General features: G+C 62.0%; 1 protein-coding gene across 1 annotated transcript in view; it reads left to right on the top strand.

Moving 5' to 3' along the window:
- The first annotated feature begins 447 nt into the window (after window positions 1-447).
- Window positions 448-17288, top strand: part of LOC104309449 (hexokinase-2) — a 37183-nt gene continuing 20342 nt past the window's right edge. Inside the window, exons 1-2 of the mRNA XM_054175040.1 lie at window positions 448-772; window positions 13419-13581. Of these exons, the coding sequence (XP_054031015.1) occupies window positions 710-772; window positions 13419-13581 (226 nt within the window). The 5' untranslated portion in view covers window positions 448-709. The remainder of the gene's footprint in view (window positions 773-13418; window positions 13582-17288) is intronic.

Here is a 17288-nt window from a genome sequence, read left to right as displayed (position 1 = left end):
TCCCACTCATTTGCCCCCATTTACCCCACACCAGTTCCCCCCAGTACCCTGCAATCAGTCCCAAACACAGTTCCTCCCAGTATTCCCCAGCACCCCACACCAGTTACCCCCTGCCTCCCAGCACCCCACACCAGTTCCCTCCCGTGTCCCCTAGCACCCCACACCAGCCCCCCCCTACCACCCAGCACTCTACATTAAGTTCCTCCCAGTTCCCCCCAGCACCCCACACCAGTTGCTCCCAGTGCCCCCCATTCCCGTCCCCCCAAGCCCCCTCCTCACCCCATTCACCCCTCCCTCCAGCCACCCCCCCCCCGCCCCTCCGGGGCGCCCCCTAGCGGCACGCTCTGCCCCCCGCGCGCGGCACACACCCTCGCGGCTCAGCCAATCAGCGGCGGCGGCTCCGCGGCGTCAGCCGTGGGCAGGGAACCTCCTCAATGAGCCACATTGTCGCGCGCGAGGGCCGCGGCGCGAGCTGCTGGGGGCCGCTCCCGCTCCGAACCCGCTCCGGCCACCGGGCACCGCACCGGGCACCGCGCCGGGCACCCGCCGGGCACCGCCAATACACTGCGCCGGGCGCGTCCGACACATCCCGCGCCCGCCGGGCACACATCGGGCACCGCGAACACAGCACGCCGGGCACGCGCAGGGCACCCACCACCCCGGGCACCCACTTCACTGGGTACCCACCGCCTCGGGCACCCACCGAGCCATGATCGCCTCCCACCTCCTCGCGTACTTCTTCACAGAGCTCAACCATGACCAGGCGCAGAAGGTGAGGGGGAAACCCGGCAAGAGGGACAAAGGGGCTGACCCGGTGAAATATGGGAGAGTGGGGAAGGGGGAAAGTAAGAAGGAGAAAGGGAGAAAAAGATCAAAACAGGGAAAAAGAAGTGTAAAAGGAGGAAAGAGAAAAAAGGAGAGAAGGAGAAGGTAACAGAAAAAAAAATGAGGATAAATTAAAATTACATTAAAAAGGAAAAAAAAGGGGAAAAGTAAAAGAAAAAAGGGGGAAAGGAAAAAAAAAAGAAGGGAAAAGGAGAGGAGAAAAAAGTTTTAAAAGAAGGAAAGGAAAAAGGGGAGAAAGGAAAAAGAAAAGAAGGGAGAAAGTAAAAGAAAAAAGTTTAAAAGGAGAAAAAGAGGGGGAGAAAAGTAAAAAGAGAGAAAAAAGGCCAAAAAAGGGAAAAAATAAGGGAGAGGAAAAAGGGAAATAGGAAGAAGGATAAAAAGGGGGGAAAGTAAAATGGAAAAGTGAAAAGGAAAAAAAGGAGGGAAAAACAAAAAAAGGAAAGGAGTTAAAAAGTGAGAAAAGAACGGACCCCCCTGGGGAGCCGGGAACCTCGGGTCAGGCCGGGCGGGCTCCGGGCGGCCCCGCTCTCCGCTCCGTGCCGTACGTGCTCGGCGGCTGCGGCTGCGGGACCCCGCGGGCCGGGCGCCCCCCGCGGGCCGGCGGCGCGGAGCAGGAGCAGCAGCAAGAGGAGGAAGCGGGGGTGTGTGTGGGGTGTCTCCGGCGGTGTCTCCGCTCTCCGTGCCCCCAGCCCGCGGTCATCCCCCCAGCACGTGTCGCCGCTTCCTGCTGCCGGCTCCGAGCATCCTCGGGGCCGGAACCTGCGGCCCCTCGGCCGGACCCACCCTGCCCCGGGGTGAGGAGGCGAGGTCCCTGCCGGGAGCGGGGTCCTGCGGCCGAGGGGAGGTGCTCCGAGCTGGGTGTCAAAGGCAGCCCCTCGAGTTTCCCTTCGTCAGGCTGTGCCCCCCTAGGCTGTGCCCCCCTCCCGCGTCCTGCACTTGGCAAATGTCTTCCTGCCGCCCCCTCCCCTGATTTATGGCTCCCAGAGCCTGTTCCCAGTCTGCGGCTCCCAGGCACAGCATCTGGCTGGGATTCGTGTGGCGTTTGTCACTCGAAATTCCGCAGTTCAGGCACTGGGGACAGGCGAGTGGCTCTGCTCTCTGTGTGGCCGGGACAGCGCTTGGGCTCCCGGCAGCCTTCAAGGATTCCTGGAAAAAAAATTCCTGGCTGCGAGATGCTGCGGGAAGGCTCAGGCTCTGCCCCAGCTCCCTGCCAGCCTTCAGGGCATCTGAGGATACACCAGAGAGGGGTTTGGCTGCTGAGGTCGTGTGGCAGGACCTGTTCGTGGGGTTGCAGCTCGCAGGTGTTGCAGGGGGTCAGGATTTGGGGGAAAAAAACCCCAAACCTTCCAAATTCCCAAGTGCAGGAGCCCTGACTCGCTCCATCAGATAACGATGGAGAAACCAAGCTGGCCACGCTGGCCCTTTGCCCCTGTTAAAGGGAAAGTAAAACCAGACAGAACATTAAAAACAAACCCACCCCAAAACCCCCAAGCCCAACGGAACCAAGGGTCCGGACCCAAGGCAAGCCCTGGCCGCAGCTTCTGCCTTCGCTGGCCGCGTCCCGGCGTTGTGCAACAGCCGGAGCCACGGGGAGGGGTTGTGTAACCCGACGGCAGAAATAGGCCAGCGGCTCGGCCCCGCCGCTGCCTCCCGGCCTCTCCAGTTCCTTATCAGGAGCTAGCTGCAAATAATGGAGGATGAAGGGTTTGGGGTGAGGTGTTTGGCTTCACTCCCCAGCGGGGAAAGGGGATGCGATGCCTCGAGAGAGCTGCTCAGCCCTGCCGGCTCCTGGGGCTGGGGGTCGCCGAGATGTTGGGGAGGGAAAAAGATCCAGGAGCTGTCAGGGTGTGCTCCTGGCTCTGCTGGCCGGGCCCTGACCAGCCACCCCCACCATGGGATTGCTCTGGGTGCTTTTCCATCACAGCTGAATCTCCCTGGGGAGGCCAAGGTGGGATCAGTGCAGGCTCTGGAGGGGGCATGGAGCTTGGCTTGGCATCGGGGATTGGTGGTGGGGGTTAAGCAGCCGCAGCTCCAAGCTGGATGCTCAGCTGCATAAATTATTCCTGGCTTACTGCTCTTCCCAGGAAAGTGCAAGCAAGTCCCCAGCACAGGGAGGTGGAAGGGCTGGAATTCTTGGAAAGCTCAGATTTAATTTGTTATCTGACTCAGAGAGGCTTCACCTGCACTTGGAGGCCATTTGGGAAAGGCTTTTGGCTGGCAGCCTGGCAGGTGTCCGAGTCGGGGATGGGGCAGGAAAGAGGCTTGGGGGTGAGAACTTTGCCAGCTGCTGGGGGGCTGTGTCCACATCTAGGCCTTCAAAATCACCTCCCAAACCGAGGATTTTTCTTCCCATTCTGGACCTGGAGCAGCTTTTCCAGGTCTGCTGCCTACCCTAGGGGTGGCTGTCACCTCCCTCCCCAAACTCCTGCTGCCCACCCCAGGGGAGCTGTTACCTCCCTCCCCAGGCTCCTGCTGCCCACCGCAGGGGAGCTGTCTCCTCCTTCCCCAGGCTCCTGCTGCCCACCGCAGGGGAGCTGTCACCTCCTTCCCCAGGCTCCTGCTGCCCACCCCAGGGGAGCTGTTACCTCCCTCCCCAGGCTCCTGCTGCCCACCGCAGGGGAGCTGTCACCTCCTTCCCCAGGCTCCTGCTGCCCACCGCAGGGGAGCTGTCTCCTCCCTCCCCAGGCTCCTGCTGCCCACCGCAGGGGAGCTGTCTCCTCCCTCCCCAAGCTCCTGCTGCCCACCCCAGGGGAGCTGTCACCTCCCTCCCCAGGCTCCTGCTGCCCACCGCAGGGGAGCTGTCCCGTCCCTCCCCAAGCTCGGGCTGCCCCTGGCGCTGCCCGGCCGGCCGGGGGCTGCGGCTCTGCCTTATCTGGCTCCCGAGGGATTGTGCAAACTTTAATTAACTTCGGCAGCGTCCTGTGCGAGCCGGGCTGGGGAGCCGGCCCTGGAGGAGCCACGTTCCCGTCGGATGTGCCGGCTCACGCCGCGCTTCCTGCTCCCCGACCCTCGGCCTCGTCATGCGACGGGAGCTGGCTGAGCCAAGGAACCAGGCTGCTGGCTCCTCCTGCCCATCCCTCCTTCCAAAGAAGGAAGAAGCAGGGAGGGAGTTCACTGTCCCGTTCCCAGGCAGGGGCAGGTTTTCCTCCGTCTTATTTTCCCTTTGCTGGGGGGTGGGGAAAGGGGGTGTGGGGGGTGTTGATTTCAGGCAGCAGATTCCTCCCTGGCTGCCTCTTGCAGGCTCCTGGGTGGCTGTGGGAAGGATTCCTGGAAAACAACGTAAACAGCCTCTCTTAGGCCTGCCAAGGGCAGCAGCTGGCTGTGCCTGTCCTTCAGGAGCCATCCTGCACCCCCCTCACTCCTTGACTTCTCCCCCAGAGCTGCCCTGCAGAGCCTAGGCAGGGCTCAGCCTCAGTTTCCCCAACTGCTGTGGGGTGCTCCCAGCACCTTGGCACCGGTGAAGTTCTTCCATCCAAGGGGGATCCTGGGGAGCTTTTGGGGTTAAAATGGGAGGGAAAAGATGCGTGGGCAGGCAGGGCCTGCGGAGCTGGGAGAGCTTGATGTGTGTGACCCCCGGGCTGAGACCCAGGAGGCCTTCCCGGTTGCTCTGGGCTGTGAGAGGGGCTGGGGAGCAGCAGGGTCAGCCGAGGACGGGGCCCGCGGATGCTCTGCAGTGCGATTTCTTCACCGTGGGTGCCCGATTCCACCTCTAGCATGATGTTCAGCTGCTGTCCCGGGGCGGGGGATGGGGGGCGGTGGTGGTGAGGATGGGGAGGAACCGGCCCAGCAGGAAACCATCTGACTCACTCGGGCTGAAGATGACTCCGGGGCTGTGTCATCAGAGGCTTGGCTGCGGGCAGGGCACGTGGGGCTGGAGCGGGTGGTGCTGAGCCCCCGGTGCGGCTGCTGCCGGGGTCAGGGCTGAGGGAGGCTGGGTGCAGCTCAGCATCGGCACTGTGTCACCCGAGGTGGGGAGGGCTGCTGGAGGGGCCCAGCCGGTTCCCGGGGCTGAGTCAGCCGGGGCTGGGTAACGGCGACGCGGGGCTGCGGGGCTCGGTGCGTGGGGGGGGTTCGGTGCTGCCATGCCCTGCCCCGATCCATTGATGAAAGCGGGGAAGTGTGTGCCAGGTTGTGATGCCCAGCCAGGAAATGAAATCCTCTCTGTGTTGGAGCCTTCCCTGGCTTCGCCACGCTGCCCTCAGTGACCCAGGGCTGCTCCCTCTGCCTCGGTTTCCCTGAATCCATAGCATCCTACTGCTGACTTGGGCAGGATGGCAGCGTGGCCACCAGCTTGCCCCAGTAACTGGTACTGGTGCAGCATCTCCCTCTGAAAGGAGCAGGGAGAGAGGCAGGGTAGTGACAAACTTCAGTGCTTTTTAGCAAAGAGTTAAAAACAGGGATAGGAAGGGGAGGGATTGAAAGAAAACCTGATTGCAGGCAGAGGTTACCCTGCAGAGAGGGTTGGCTGAGCACCCTTGGGGGTTAGGAGTGCTCAAGCCCTCCTCCAGCTTGAACACCTCTCTGCTCTTCCTCTCCACAACAAATGTTTGCCCTTCTCTTGCCAAAAAGGAACAGAAACTAACCCCGAGCCCAGGGATCCTGCCTCGGGGCTGTGCTGTTTTCCCCCAAACGCTGCTGGAATTCAGCGCATCCCGCAGCAGGGAGATGCTGGAGGGCTGGGCATGGTGGCTCCCGGTCTGCTGCTCAGCAGACACGTGGGGTTGGGAACCCGGACTCTGGATGAGCAGCTTCCCTTTCCCAGCACTGGGATCATTTACGGGAAAGGCGGCCAGGACACTACTGCAGGAGAGCAAAGTGCCCCCAGCCCTTCCTCTGCCCCTTCCCCTGCCCCTTTCCTTGCCCCTTGCCCTGCCCCTTGCCCTGCCCCTTGCCCTGCGCCTTGCCCTGCCCCTGCCCCGCCGCCGTGAGCCGCGCAGGAAGCGGGGGTGCATTGCCGGAAGCCTTCCTCACGCTGCAGTTTGTGTCTCTGATGCCATCCTGCCCCACGTGCCACCCAGCCATGGGGAAAAGGGCTCTCAGGACTGCAGTGAGGGACAGAGCATCCTTCAGCCTCCCTGCTTTGGACCACCCCGTGTGTGAGGTGGGGTGGGTCTGGCCAGGAGGGGGTTTCCACTCTTGCAAGTAGCTGTGCTGCAGACTTTGCAGACACAAGCTGAGGAAGTCATAGCTTCACAGAGTGGGTTGGGTTGGAAGGGAGCTCAAAGCTCAGCCAGTGCCACCTCCCACCAGCCCAGGTTGCTCATCCAGCCTGGCCTTCAACACCTCCAGGCAGGAGGCAGCCACAGCCTCCCTGGGCAGCCTGTGCCAGGCTCTCCCCACCCTCACTGGAATGAATTTCTTCCTCCTCTCCAGTCTCAGTCTCCCCTCTCCCAGCTCAAAGCCATTGGCCCTCAGCCTGGCACTCCCAGCCCTTATCCAAAGTCCCTCCCCAGCTCTCCTGGAGCCCTTCAGGTACTGGAAGGCTGCTCTGATGTCTCCCTGGAGCCTTCTCCTCTCCAGCCTGAACAGCCCCAACTCTCCCAGCCTCTGCTGGTGCCAGAGGTTCTCCAGCCTCTGATCATCTCCATGGCCTCCTCTGGACCATTTCCCTCATCTTGGATAGTGACACTGAATGGGAAGAAGACCTTTGCAGGGTGACACATTTTCAGCACTGACCACCTAGGTCTAGTCCTGATGGGAGGATGAAGAGAAGCCTTCAGGCATCATCCAGCTGTGGTGCTGGAGCCATGAGTTCATAGATTCATAGAATGGTTGAGGCTGGAAGGGACCTTAAAGCTCATTCAGTTCCAACCCCCTGCCATGGGCAGGGACACCTCCCACCAGCCCAGCTTGCTCAAGGCCTCATCCAGCCTGGCTTTGAACACCTCCAGGGAGGAGGCAGCCACAGCCTCCCTGGGCAGCCTGTGCCAGTGTCTCAGCAGTGTGTGGCTGTTGCTGCAAAGCAAACCTGGCTCTGGGGTGCTTTGGAGCATGGCTCTGTGTGGCACAGCTCACTCAGCTTCCAGCTGGCAGCAAAAATTGGGCAACTTGAGGTTTCTTCAGCCTCAGGGTGGATGTGCCCTGCCCTGTGGTGGCCTTGCAGCTGGGAAGGGCAATGCTAGGCACTTCCCCAGCACCCAGCAGCAGATGCTTGGTATAAAAAGTATCTGGGCCTTGAAGCCAGCCCTGAGCTGGCAGCTGAGGATCTGCCTGCATCAGGCTCCTTACCCTGCAGCAGCTCCCATGGTCCAGCTCTTGCTCTCAGTGTCCTGCCCTGGGTGCAGCCACCTTGGGCAGTGAGCACACCCAGCACCCCCAGCTGAAGTCTGCTCCTCCTGCATTCAGTTTGTTGATATTTCCTCAGGGAAGCACTTTGATTGCTGGTGGAAGCTTTCCAGAGTCTAAATTGCCCCAATCCAGGTCCTAACCCAACGACTTTCTTTCTGTGGAGCTGTCAATGATCTCAGAAAAGGATTAAACAACCAAGAAGGTTGGTTGTGCTCAGGGACACTCAGGCTGCAGGCTCATTCTCCTGTCCTGCCACAACTCTGCTAGGATTTAAGATGTGCTTGGGTGCAGGGAGGGCTTCACTGGAGTAATGAACCAGGCTGTGGGGCTGGGAAGCCTTGGCATGGAGGTGGTCACGGGGCTGGGAAGCCTTGGCATGGAGTGGTCATGGGGCTGAGAAGCCTTGGCATGGAGGTGGTCATGGGGCTGAGAAGCCTTGGCATGTAGAGGTGGCCTTGAGGTGGGGAAGCCTTGGCATGGAGGTGGTCATGGGGCTGGGAAGCCTTGGCATGGAGGTGGCCTTGAGGTGGGGAAGCCTTGGCATGGAGGTGGTCATGAGGCTGGGAAGCCTTGGCATGGAGGTGGCCTTGAGGTGGGGAAGCCTTGGCATGGAGGTGGTCATGGGGCTGGGAAGCCTTGGCATGGAGGTGGTCATGAGGCTGGGAAGCCTTGGCATGGAGGTGGTCATGAGGCTGGGAAGCCTTGGCATGGAGGTGGTCATGGGGCTGGGAAGCCTTGGCATGGAGGTGGTCATGAGGCTGGGAAGCCTTGGCATGGAGGTGGTCATGAGGCTGGGAAGCCTTGGCATGGAGGTGGCTGTGGCTTGGCAGTGGGGTGAGGTGCACACCAAGGTGGTCTCTCTGGGGCAGGAGCTGAGCTGCTCCCAGAGCTGCCCTGCCCCAGCTGCCAAGCAGGATGCTGACTACGTGGGCAGGGGAAGATGATCCTGGGTTTAGAGAGCTTTGGAGATTAGAAGCAGGTCAGCAGGTTCCTCACACTGTGATTATGCCTGGTGGGGAGGAGCGTGGGGGACATGAGGGACGTGCTGCAGGGTGCCTGGGGAGGGCAGGTGAAGCCTCCATGGTCCAGTGGTGCCTGTCCTGGAGAGGGGAAGCCTCCATGGTTGAGTGGTGCCAGGCCTGGAGAGGGGAAGCCTCCATGGTTGAGTGGTGCCAGGCCTGGAGAGGGGAAGCCTCCATGGTTGAGTGGTGCCAGGCCTGGAGAGGGGAAGCCTCCATGGTCAAGTGGTGGCAGTCCTGGAGAGGGGAGGTGAAGCCTCCATGGTCAAGTGGTGCCTGTCCTGGAGAGGTGAAGCCTCCATGTTCTTCCCCACACTGGGATTCTGGGTGCTGGAGCCCTGGGCAGGAACTGAGGAGCAAACATCGATGGCTTCTCATTGTGTGAGCTTCCCAAGCATCTTCTCCAAGGTGGGGGGAGAAGCAGGGAGGGTTAGTGGGGGGAGCAGAAGAGAGGCACCAGCACCTCGTGGTTCATGCCAGGGTGAAGCTCTGCCCTGAGCCCTGCTGCTGAGCACCTCACTGCTGGGATGGAGACACCTGCTTGGGGCTCCATCCTCACTCAGGGTGGTCTCACTTGGGACCACCCTGACCGTCACAGGCTGCTGAAGGGCTCCAGTGGGGGAGGGTCTCATGGGGAGGGGAGGCTGCTGGGTGGCAGAGCACCCAGGCTTGTCTCTAATTGTCACCAACACCCCTGGTCAGATGCTGCTGCAGAGGAGATAGGTGTCAGGGTGAGGTCCTCCCTGTGCCAAGGGGCAGGTTGGTGGCTCCTGAGGTGCCCTGGGAGCCAGGATAAAGCTTGGCTGTGGCTCACATCTCAGCCATGGGGCTGGACCCTGTGTCCTGGCTTGGTGGCATCAATCCATAGCCATTGGGGCAGATCAGGGAGAGGTTTCCTACCCCGGGGCTGGGGTGGAGGTGGACTTCAGGCTGGAGCTGGAGGAGGAGGGAGAAGCTGGAGGTGACCTGGGGCAGCAGCTGCCATCCCTGTGCCTGTGAACTGGGCACATGGGTGGCAATTTCCAGCAAGGAAAAGCAAACAGGAGGGGCAGGAGGGGAGTGTTTGAGTTCCTGCTGCATGGAGATAGGGAGGAGCTGGTAAACAGCACTGGGACGACTGGGAAAGCTCCAGGGTTCCTTCCACTGATCCTTCCCTCCAGCCTGCTGGGCTCCAGCTCAGTAACTCAGCTCCCAGTTAAAGGGAAGGGGCTGGAGGCACCAAGGCTTTCTCCATCACTCCAGTGAGGATATCACTGCCAGGGAACAGAGAGCCTCAGCAGGGAGAGGCTCCTGCCCCTCTGGTGTGCTCTGCTGAGACTCCCCTGTAGTGCTGGGGCAGCTCTGGAGCCCCCAGCACAGACAGAGACCTGTTGGAAGAGGGTCAGAGGAGGCCACAGCAATGCTGGCAGTGAGTTGGGCTTGGGCAGCCTGGAGAAGAGAAGGCTCCAGGGAGACCTTCTGGTGGCCTTCAAGGGCTGAGCAGAGAGCTGGGGGCAGAGTTTTGAGCAGGGCCTGTTGGGACAGGCCAAGGGGGGGATAGTTTGGGCTCCAAGAGGCACACTGAGAGTGGAGAGAAATGTTTGAGACTGAGGGTGGGGAGAGCCTGGCCCAGGCTGCCCAGAGAGCTGGGAGCTGCCCCAAGGCTGGCACCAGCCCAGCTCAGGTTGTTCCTAGCTGCTGGCTGCAGAGGATTGGATTGGATGAGCTTTGAAGGTTCCTTCAACCCCAAGCAGCCTGGGGCTTCATGGAAGCATCTCTCCTGGAGCATCCCAGCCAGGCCCTTTCCACCTTCTCCAGCTTCTAGGAGTTGGCTTCCAAACCTCCGGCCGAGCTGGGAGGGGGAAGGATAGGCTTGGAGCATCCCAAGCCCTAGCTGCAGGCAGCCCAAACCCTCAGTGGAGCTGCTGTGCTCTGCTGTGCCCAGCCCAGGGCCCATGCAGGCTGGAGGTGACGCCGGAGCAGGTGGCCGTGAGTCACCCCCGAAGCGCCCCACGAACCCCCCCAGCCTGCTGGCTCCAGGGTGACCTCCTGGTACGTGCCTGCAGACAGGTGAGCTGCCAGGGTGGAGCTTCCCTCTGGACGGCACGGGGCTGCCTGCTGCCCTTTAATTAGTTTTAAGTGAAGTTAATTGAAAGAGGGCAGCGCTGGGGAGCTGGCAGCCAGGGCCACGTCAGCCCTCCCCTGCCCCGCGCCGGCCCAGGGTGCCAGGCATGGAGGGGGCAGGGAGGAGCTTCCCCTGGCCCTCCTGGGGGGGCTGAGAGGCTCTGATGCTGTTTGTGGAAGGAGCCAGGAAGCTCCATGGCCTGGGCACAGGGAGCAGCGGGCACTGGGGCCCTGCCCTTGCTGGCCATGGCACCCACTCGTGTCACAGAGCTGGTGGCACACTGCAGGTCTCAGAGTGTTGGTGCCACACTGCTTGTGCCATGCTGCTGGTGCCATGCTTCTTGTGTCACAGTGCTTGTGCCATGCTGCTGCTGTCACACTGCTTGTGCCATGCTGCTGGTGCCACACTGCTGGTGCCATGCTGCTGGTGCCACACTGCTTGTGCCATGCTGCTGGTGCCACAGAGCTGGTGCCATGCTGCTGGTGCCATGCTTCTTGTGTCACAGTGCTTGTGCCATGCTGCTGGTGCCACACTGCTTGTGCCATGCTGCTGCTGTCACACTGCTTGTGCCATGCTGCTGGTGCCACAGAGCTGGTGCCATGCTGCTGGTGCCATGCTGCTGGTGCCACACTGCTGGTGCCATGCTGCTGCTGTCACACTGCTTGTGCCATGCTGCTGGTGCCACACTGCTTGTGCCATGCTGCTGGTGCCACAGAGCTGGTGCCATGCTGCTGGTGCCATGCTGCTGGTGCCACACTGCTGGTGCCATGCTGCTGCTGTCACACTGCTTGTGCCATGCTGCTGGTGCCACACTGCTTGTGCCATGCTGCTGGTGCCACAGAGCTGGTGCCATGCTGCTGGTGCCACACTGCTGGTGCCATGCTGCTGCTGTCACACTGCTTGTGCCATGCTGCTGGTGCCACAGAGCTGGTGCCATGCTGCTGGTGCCACACTGCTTGTGCCATGCTGCTGGTGCCACACTGCTGGTGCCATGCTGCTGCTGTCACACTGCTTGTGCCATGCTGCTGGTGCCACACTGCTTGTGCCATGCTGCTGGTGCCACAGAGCTGGTGCCATGCTGCTGGTGCCACACTGCTGGTGCCATGCTGCTGCTGTCACACTGCTTGTGCCATGCTGCTGGTGCCACAGAGCTGGTGCCATGCTGCTGGTGCCACACTGCTTGTGCCATGCTGCTGGTGCCACACTGCTGGTGCCATGCTGCTGCTGTCACACTGCTGGTGCCATGCTGCTGCTGTCACACTGCTTGTGCCATGCTGCTGGTGCCACACTGCTTGTGCCATGCTGCTGGTGCCACTCTGTCTTGTTTGCTGCATGAGTGCTGAGGAGCTGCTGGCTCTACAACCCTCCACAGAGGTGACCTCAGCAGAGATGAGTGGGCAGTAGGTTGGACCTGGCCAGGTTGCAGAGAGGAACCTCAGGAGGGTCAAGCAGGGCAAGGGCAGGGTCCTGCCCCTGGGGAGCAACAACCTCCTGCAGCAGCACAGCTGAGGGGGAGCCTGCTGGGAAGCAGCTCCAGGAGAAGGAGCTGGGAGGGCTGGGGGACAAGAAGGTGCCCAGGAGCCAGCAGTGTGCCCTGGGGGCCAAGAAGGCCTCAGTGGTGTCCTGGGGGGCATGGAGGAGAGTGTGGGCAGCAGGGCAAGGGAGGCTCTGCTGCCCCTCTGCCCTGCCCTGGGGAGCCCACAGCTGCACTCCTGGCTCCAGCTCTGGGCTCCCCAGTTGCAGAGCCTGGGAAGTGCTGGGGAGAGTCCAGGGCAGGCTGGGAAGCTGCTGAGGGGCCTGGAGCAGCTCTGGCAGCAGCAAAGGCTGAGAGCCCTGGGGCTGAGAGCCTGCAGAAGAGCAGCCCCAGAGGGCAGCTGAGCAATGCTCAGCAAGAGCTGAAGGAGCTGTGGGGGGCAAGAGGCTGGGGCCAGGCTCTGCTGAGTGGTGCCCAGGGCCAGGCCAAGGGGCAAGGGGCACAGATTGGCAGCCAGGAGATGCCAGATGGAGAAGAGGAGAAAGTAGTTTGGTGTGAGGGTGCTGGAGGCCTGGAGCAGGCTGCCCAGAGAGGTTGTGGAGTCTCCTCTGGAGAGCTTCCAACCCCCCCTGGGCACTGTGCCCCTGGGCAAGCTGCTGTGGGAGCCCTGCTGGGGCAGGGCTTGGGCTGGGGGAGCTCCAGAGCTCCCTTCCAATTACACCGTTCTGAGACTCATGGATTTTGTGATTCCTGCCAGGCATCCTTCATGCAGGAAGAGCCCCTGGGGGTCAGGCTCCAGTTGCCACCACAGCGTAGGAAGGGCTGGAGAAGCTCTGGCATCGACCTCCTGACTCATGGCCCAGACAGGGAAGGTCGTTGGGTTTGGGTCCTGCTTGTGTTGCAACCTGTTTGGGTGGCTGTGTGGAGGAGAGGCTGAGGAGCACTGGAAGCTCTCTGGAGTTTGGCATTCCCACATTGGTACCTGCCTGGGCAAGAGGATGCTGCCAAGGAGGTTGTGGGGTGGCACTGGGTGAGCTGAGGAAGGGCTGCAGGGGTGGTGCTGGGGTGTGCCCAGAGACAGGCTGCTGTGGCACTGTGGGCAGTGTGCTGGCACAGCCAAATCATAGAACCACAGAACTGTCAGGGCTGGAAGGGTCCTCAAGGCTCAGCCAGTCCCAACCCCCTGCCATGGGCAGGGACACCTCACACCACAGCAGGTTGCTCACAGCCACCTCCAGCCTGGCTGCAAACACCTCCAGGCAGGAGGCTTCCACCACCTCCCTGGGCAACCTGTGCCAGGCTCTCACCACCCTCCTGGGGAACAACTTCTTCCTAACATCCAATCTGAATCTCCCCACTTCTAGTTTTGCTCCATCCCCCCCAGTGCTATCACTCCCTGACACCCTCAAAAGTCCCTCTCCAGCTTTCCTGTAGCCCCCTGCAGATCTTGGAAGGCCACCAGAAAGTCTCCTGGGAGCCTTCTCCTCTCCAGCCTGCACAGCCCCAACTCTCTCAGGCTGTCTCCAGAGCAGAGCAGCTCCAGCCCTCTGCTCCTCGTCTGTCAGAGTCACGTCCTGCTCCTTGCCTCAGGGGTGAGGACAGCTGCACTCTGTTCTGGCTGTCACAGGGTCTCTGCTCGTGTCCCCAGCCCCTCAGCTGCCCTCTGCCTTTTGTCTCCACCTTGCAGATTGACAAATACCTGTACCACATGAGGCTCTCCGAGGAGACCCTCCAGGAGGTGTGTGAGCGCTTCGGGAAGGAGATGGAGAAGGGGCTGGGGGCAGACACCAACCCCACTGCCTCGGTCAAGATGCTGCCCACCTTCGTGAGGTCCACCCCGGACGGCACAGGTACCCTGGGAGGGGAGCTGCTGCTTCCCAGCACGGCGCAGCCCGCACGGCCAACGTGTGCCAGGAGGGAGGGCACCGCCGGGACGGGGCTGGCACCACCCGTGGCCACGGCTGGCGCCACCCGTGGCCGCCTGCACTCCTGAGCCTGGGGCTGGGGTGCCGTGGGGGCAGGGCTCTGGGGGGGCGCTGGGGGGGGGGGCTCCGGTGTGTGCGGAGGGAGGGTGGGAAGCAGCCCTGGCGTGCCCCTGCTGGCAGGACAGAGACAGTCACGGGTCCAGCTCATCAGATTTCATTAGCACTGGCACTGCGGTGGTGCCAACCGCTCTGAATGCCACCAGGGCCCCGGCAGGAGCTCAGGGCTCAGCCGCTCACAATGTGCCCATTCTGCTTGGCCCGGTCCAGCGCATCCCTGCCCTCGGCTCCAGCCTGCCCTCGGCTCCAGCCTGCCCTCGGCTCCAGCCTGCTCCTCTTGACCCAAAAACCGCTCCCTGCAGCAGCCCCGGGGGGAATGCCTTTGTGCCTCCCCCTCCCAGCTCAGTGGCTTGGCAAGGAGCTTGCCCGTGGTCCCTGTGGCACTGCCCCTCGCCTGGCATGCAGCGGGATGCAGCCGCCCCCGGGACCAGCCCCGAGCCCCCCAGCGGTGGGGGGGTCCTGGCAGCTGCAGGACAGGGAGGGACAGAGAGCCCTGAGCAGCTGGAGCTGCCCTTGGCTCCACATCCGGGCTGGCAGCAGCCCCGGGGAAGGTCCCCGGGGGCTCAGAGCTGGGCTTGCTCCAACCTCAGCACCCCCCGGGGGTCACGGCAAAGTCTGGGCGGCACAGGTTGCTGTAGCCAGAGGCAGAGGTGGGTAAGCAGGAAGGGAGCTGCTGCTAGGAGCTGTCTGCTCTTCCCTCCCCAGCTCTTTTGCCAGCTCTGTGTTTCCATGCCTGGCTTCTGGAGGTGAGCAGGTCCCAGCAGATGCCATGCCTGGAGCCTCAGGTGCCCACTGCCTGGGCAGACTGCAGCTTCCTTCCCCAGGAGGGGAGCCTGCAGGGTAGGGGTGGTGCTCCACGGGGTGTACCTGAGAGGCAGCCCTGCTCCAACAGCCACCAAACCCCATCCCTGCTGGCTGGCTGCTCGGGAGCCAAGGCCCAAGGGCAGCTGCCGGTGACACCCAGCGAGACACCAGGGCACAAGTGCCTGGGGGGGTCACAGGCATCACAGAATGGAAGGGACCTCTAAAGGTCACCCAGGCCAGCCCCTGCCCAGTGAGCAGAGACATCTGCAGCCAGGTCAGGCTGCTCATGGCTCCAATCAAGCTGACCTGGCGTGGTTCCAGGGATGGAGCAGCTCCCCCCTCCCTGGGCAACCCGGGGCAGGGTCTTCACCACCCTCAGCATCAAAAATTCCTTCCTTGTCTCCAGTCTGAATCTTACCTTTTACTTGAAACCATTCCCCTTGTCGTGTCCCAGCAGGCCCTGCCTCTGTCCCCAGCTTTCTTCTAAGCCCCCCTAAGCCTGGCACCGTCCCTGTCCCCAGAGCCACCCTGCTGCTGCACCCCATGGGCTCTGCCCCTTGTGGGGCACAGAGAGCCCCCAGCTGGGCCTGGCTGCCTGCCCCAGGAGGGAGATTTCAATCTGGTTCCATGCAGGGGAACGTTTTTCATTACAGGGGTGGCCAGGATGCTGCCCCTGGGCACAGGAACCATGGCAGCCCAGGGCACTGGGTGCTGGAGGAGCTTGCCAGAGCTCCTGAGGGGCAGGAGCAGGGCTCTCAGCAGTGCTGGGGAGAAGGGAGAAGCTCTCTCCTTGCCCTTACCACAGCAACTCATAGAAACACAGATTGCATTGGGTTGAAGGGACCCTCCAAGGGCATCCTGTCCAACCCCCTGCAGCCAGCAGGGACAGCTCCAGCTGGAGCAGGCTGCCCAGGGACACAGCCAGGCTGAGCTTGAATGGCTCCAGGGATGGAGCCTCAACCACAGCCCTGGGCAGCCTGTGCCAGTGTCTCCCCAGCCTCCCTGTGCAGAACTGCCTCCTGATGTCATGGAGTCATAGAATGGTTTGAGTTGGAAGGAACCTCAGAGCTCATCCAGCTCCAAGCCCCTGCCATGGGCAGGGACACCTCCCACCAGCACAGCTTGCTCCAGGCCTCAGCCAGCCTGGCCTTCAGCACCCCCAGGCAGGAGGCAGCCACAGCCTCCCTGGGCAGCCTGTGCCAGGCTCTCCCCACCCTCACTCTCAACAATTTCTTCCTCCTCTCCAGTCTCAGTCTCCCCTCTCCCAGCTCAAAGCCATTGGCCCTCAGCCTGGCACTCCCAGCCCTTGTCCAAAGTCCCTCCCCAGCTCTCCTGCAGCCCCTCTAAGGTACTGGAAGGCTGCTCTGAGGTCTCCCTGGAGCCTTCTCTCCTCCAGGCTGAACAGCCCCAACTCTCCCAGCCTGGCCCCACAGGGGAGGTTCTGCAGCCTCTGATCATCTTTGCTGCTGTCTCTGAACCTGCTCCAACCTCTGTCTCCCCTCCTCCAGTTTCAAGCCCTTGCTCCTTATCCTATCACCTCAAGCCCTTCTAAACAGCTCCTCCCCAAGTCCTGGGCTTCCTTCCCCATGTCCTCCCAGTCCACAGCTTCTGCAATGTCCAGCCAGCACTTCTGACCCAGAGCAAGCTCAGTGTGGGGGGAACAGGGCAGGGCAGCGCTGGCAGTGTTCCCGGATGGGGGTGCTGGGGCTGCAGCTGCCCCAGGACTGGAGAGCAGAAGGGTTTCAAGCATGTCCTGGGGAGCCAGGAGCTGTGGCTCCTTGTTGGGCTCCAGCTGGATCCAGGCTGTGAGCAGCTTTGGTGTCTCTGCTGCTGGGCTCTGCAGTGGGGGGCTGGAAGGTGGCAAGCTGGGGTGAGCCAAGGTCGGGTGGAGGAGGGGCTCGGTGCCAGCTCCCCTGGCACGTCACCTCGTCATGGGACAGTGTGAGAGCAGCTGGGGAAGAGCTCAGTGTCCCAGGACATGTCCTCCCTCCTTCCACTTTATTTGGAGGCCTCTGGGCAAAGTCTGTCTTTGGCTGGACACAAAGCTCAGCTCTCCCCTGCTCCGGGTGCCACAGCTGCCTCCCACCCGAGGTTATTCCTCTGCTCCAACCCTGCTTGTGGCCACAGCGGCTCTGACCCTGTCCTGGCAGCGCCAGGGGCTCCACATCTTCCTCCCTGTCCTTCTACCCCTCCTTGGCACAGCTGGAGTTGCCTCCTCTCTGGGATTAGGCCTGGTTAAGCTCAGCCCCTGGCTGGGGGCGGATGAGAGATGCTTAGGGAAAGCCAAGGTCACGTCCATGGCTTGGAGTCAAAACACAGCCCCAGCTCCCTGCCACTCCTCCTCCTCTGCTCTCTGGGTGGGTTCACAGCATGAGCAGGGGAAGATTTCTCCTTCTGACCTGAGAGACAGGGTCAGAGGATGTTAGGGGTTGGAAGGGACCTCTGGAGATCATTGAGTCCAGCCCCCCTGCCAGAGCAGGACCACAGAATGAAGGACCACAGAACCAAGGACCTCTCCTCAAAGCACCTCCTGTTGCTTTGCTTGGCTCCAGCACCCACCAAAGCCCCTGCAGTGCCATCCTACTGCAGGCTGGCTGGGGGAAAGCAGACCCCAAGTAAGCTTCTTGGAGCCCCAAGGGTCCTGAGCAAGAACTCTCCTTGCTCAGTGCAAACAGCACCTCCCACCCTGCCCCTTCCTGCTGTCCCCAGCC

This window comes from Dryobates pubescens, chromosome 31 (assembly GCF_014839835.1).
Source record: "Dryobates pubescens isolate bDryPub1 chromosome 31, bDryPub1.pri, whole genome shotgun sequence".
Taxonomy (NCBI): domain Eukaryota; kingdom Metazoa; phylum Chordata; class Aves; order Piciformes; family Picidae; genus Dryobates; species Dryobates pubescens.
This window is presented reverse-complemented; position numbering and strand designations above follow the sequence as displayed.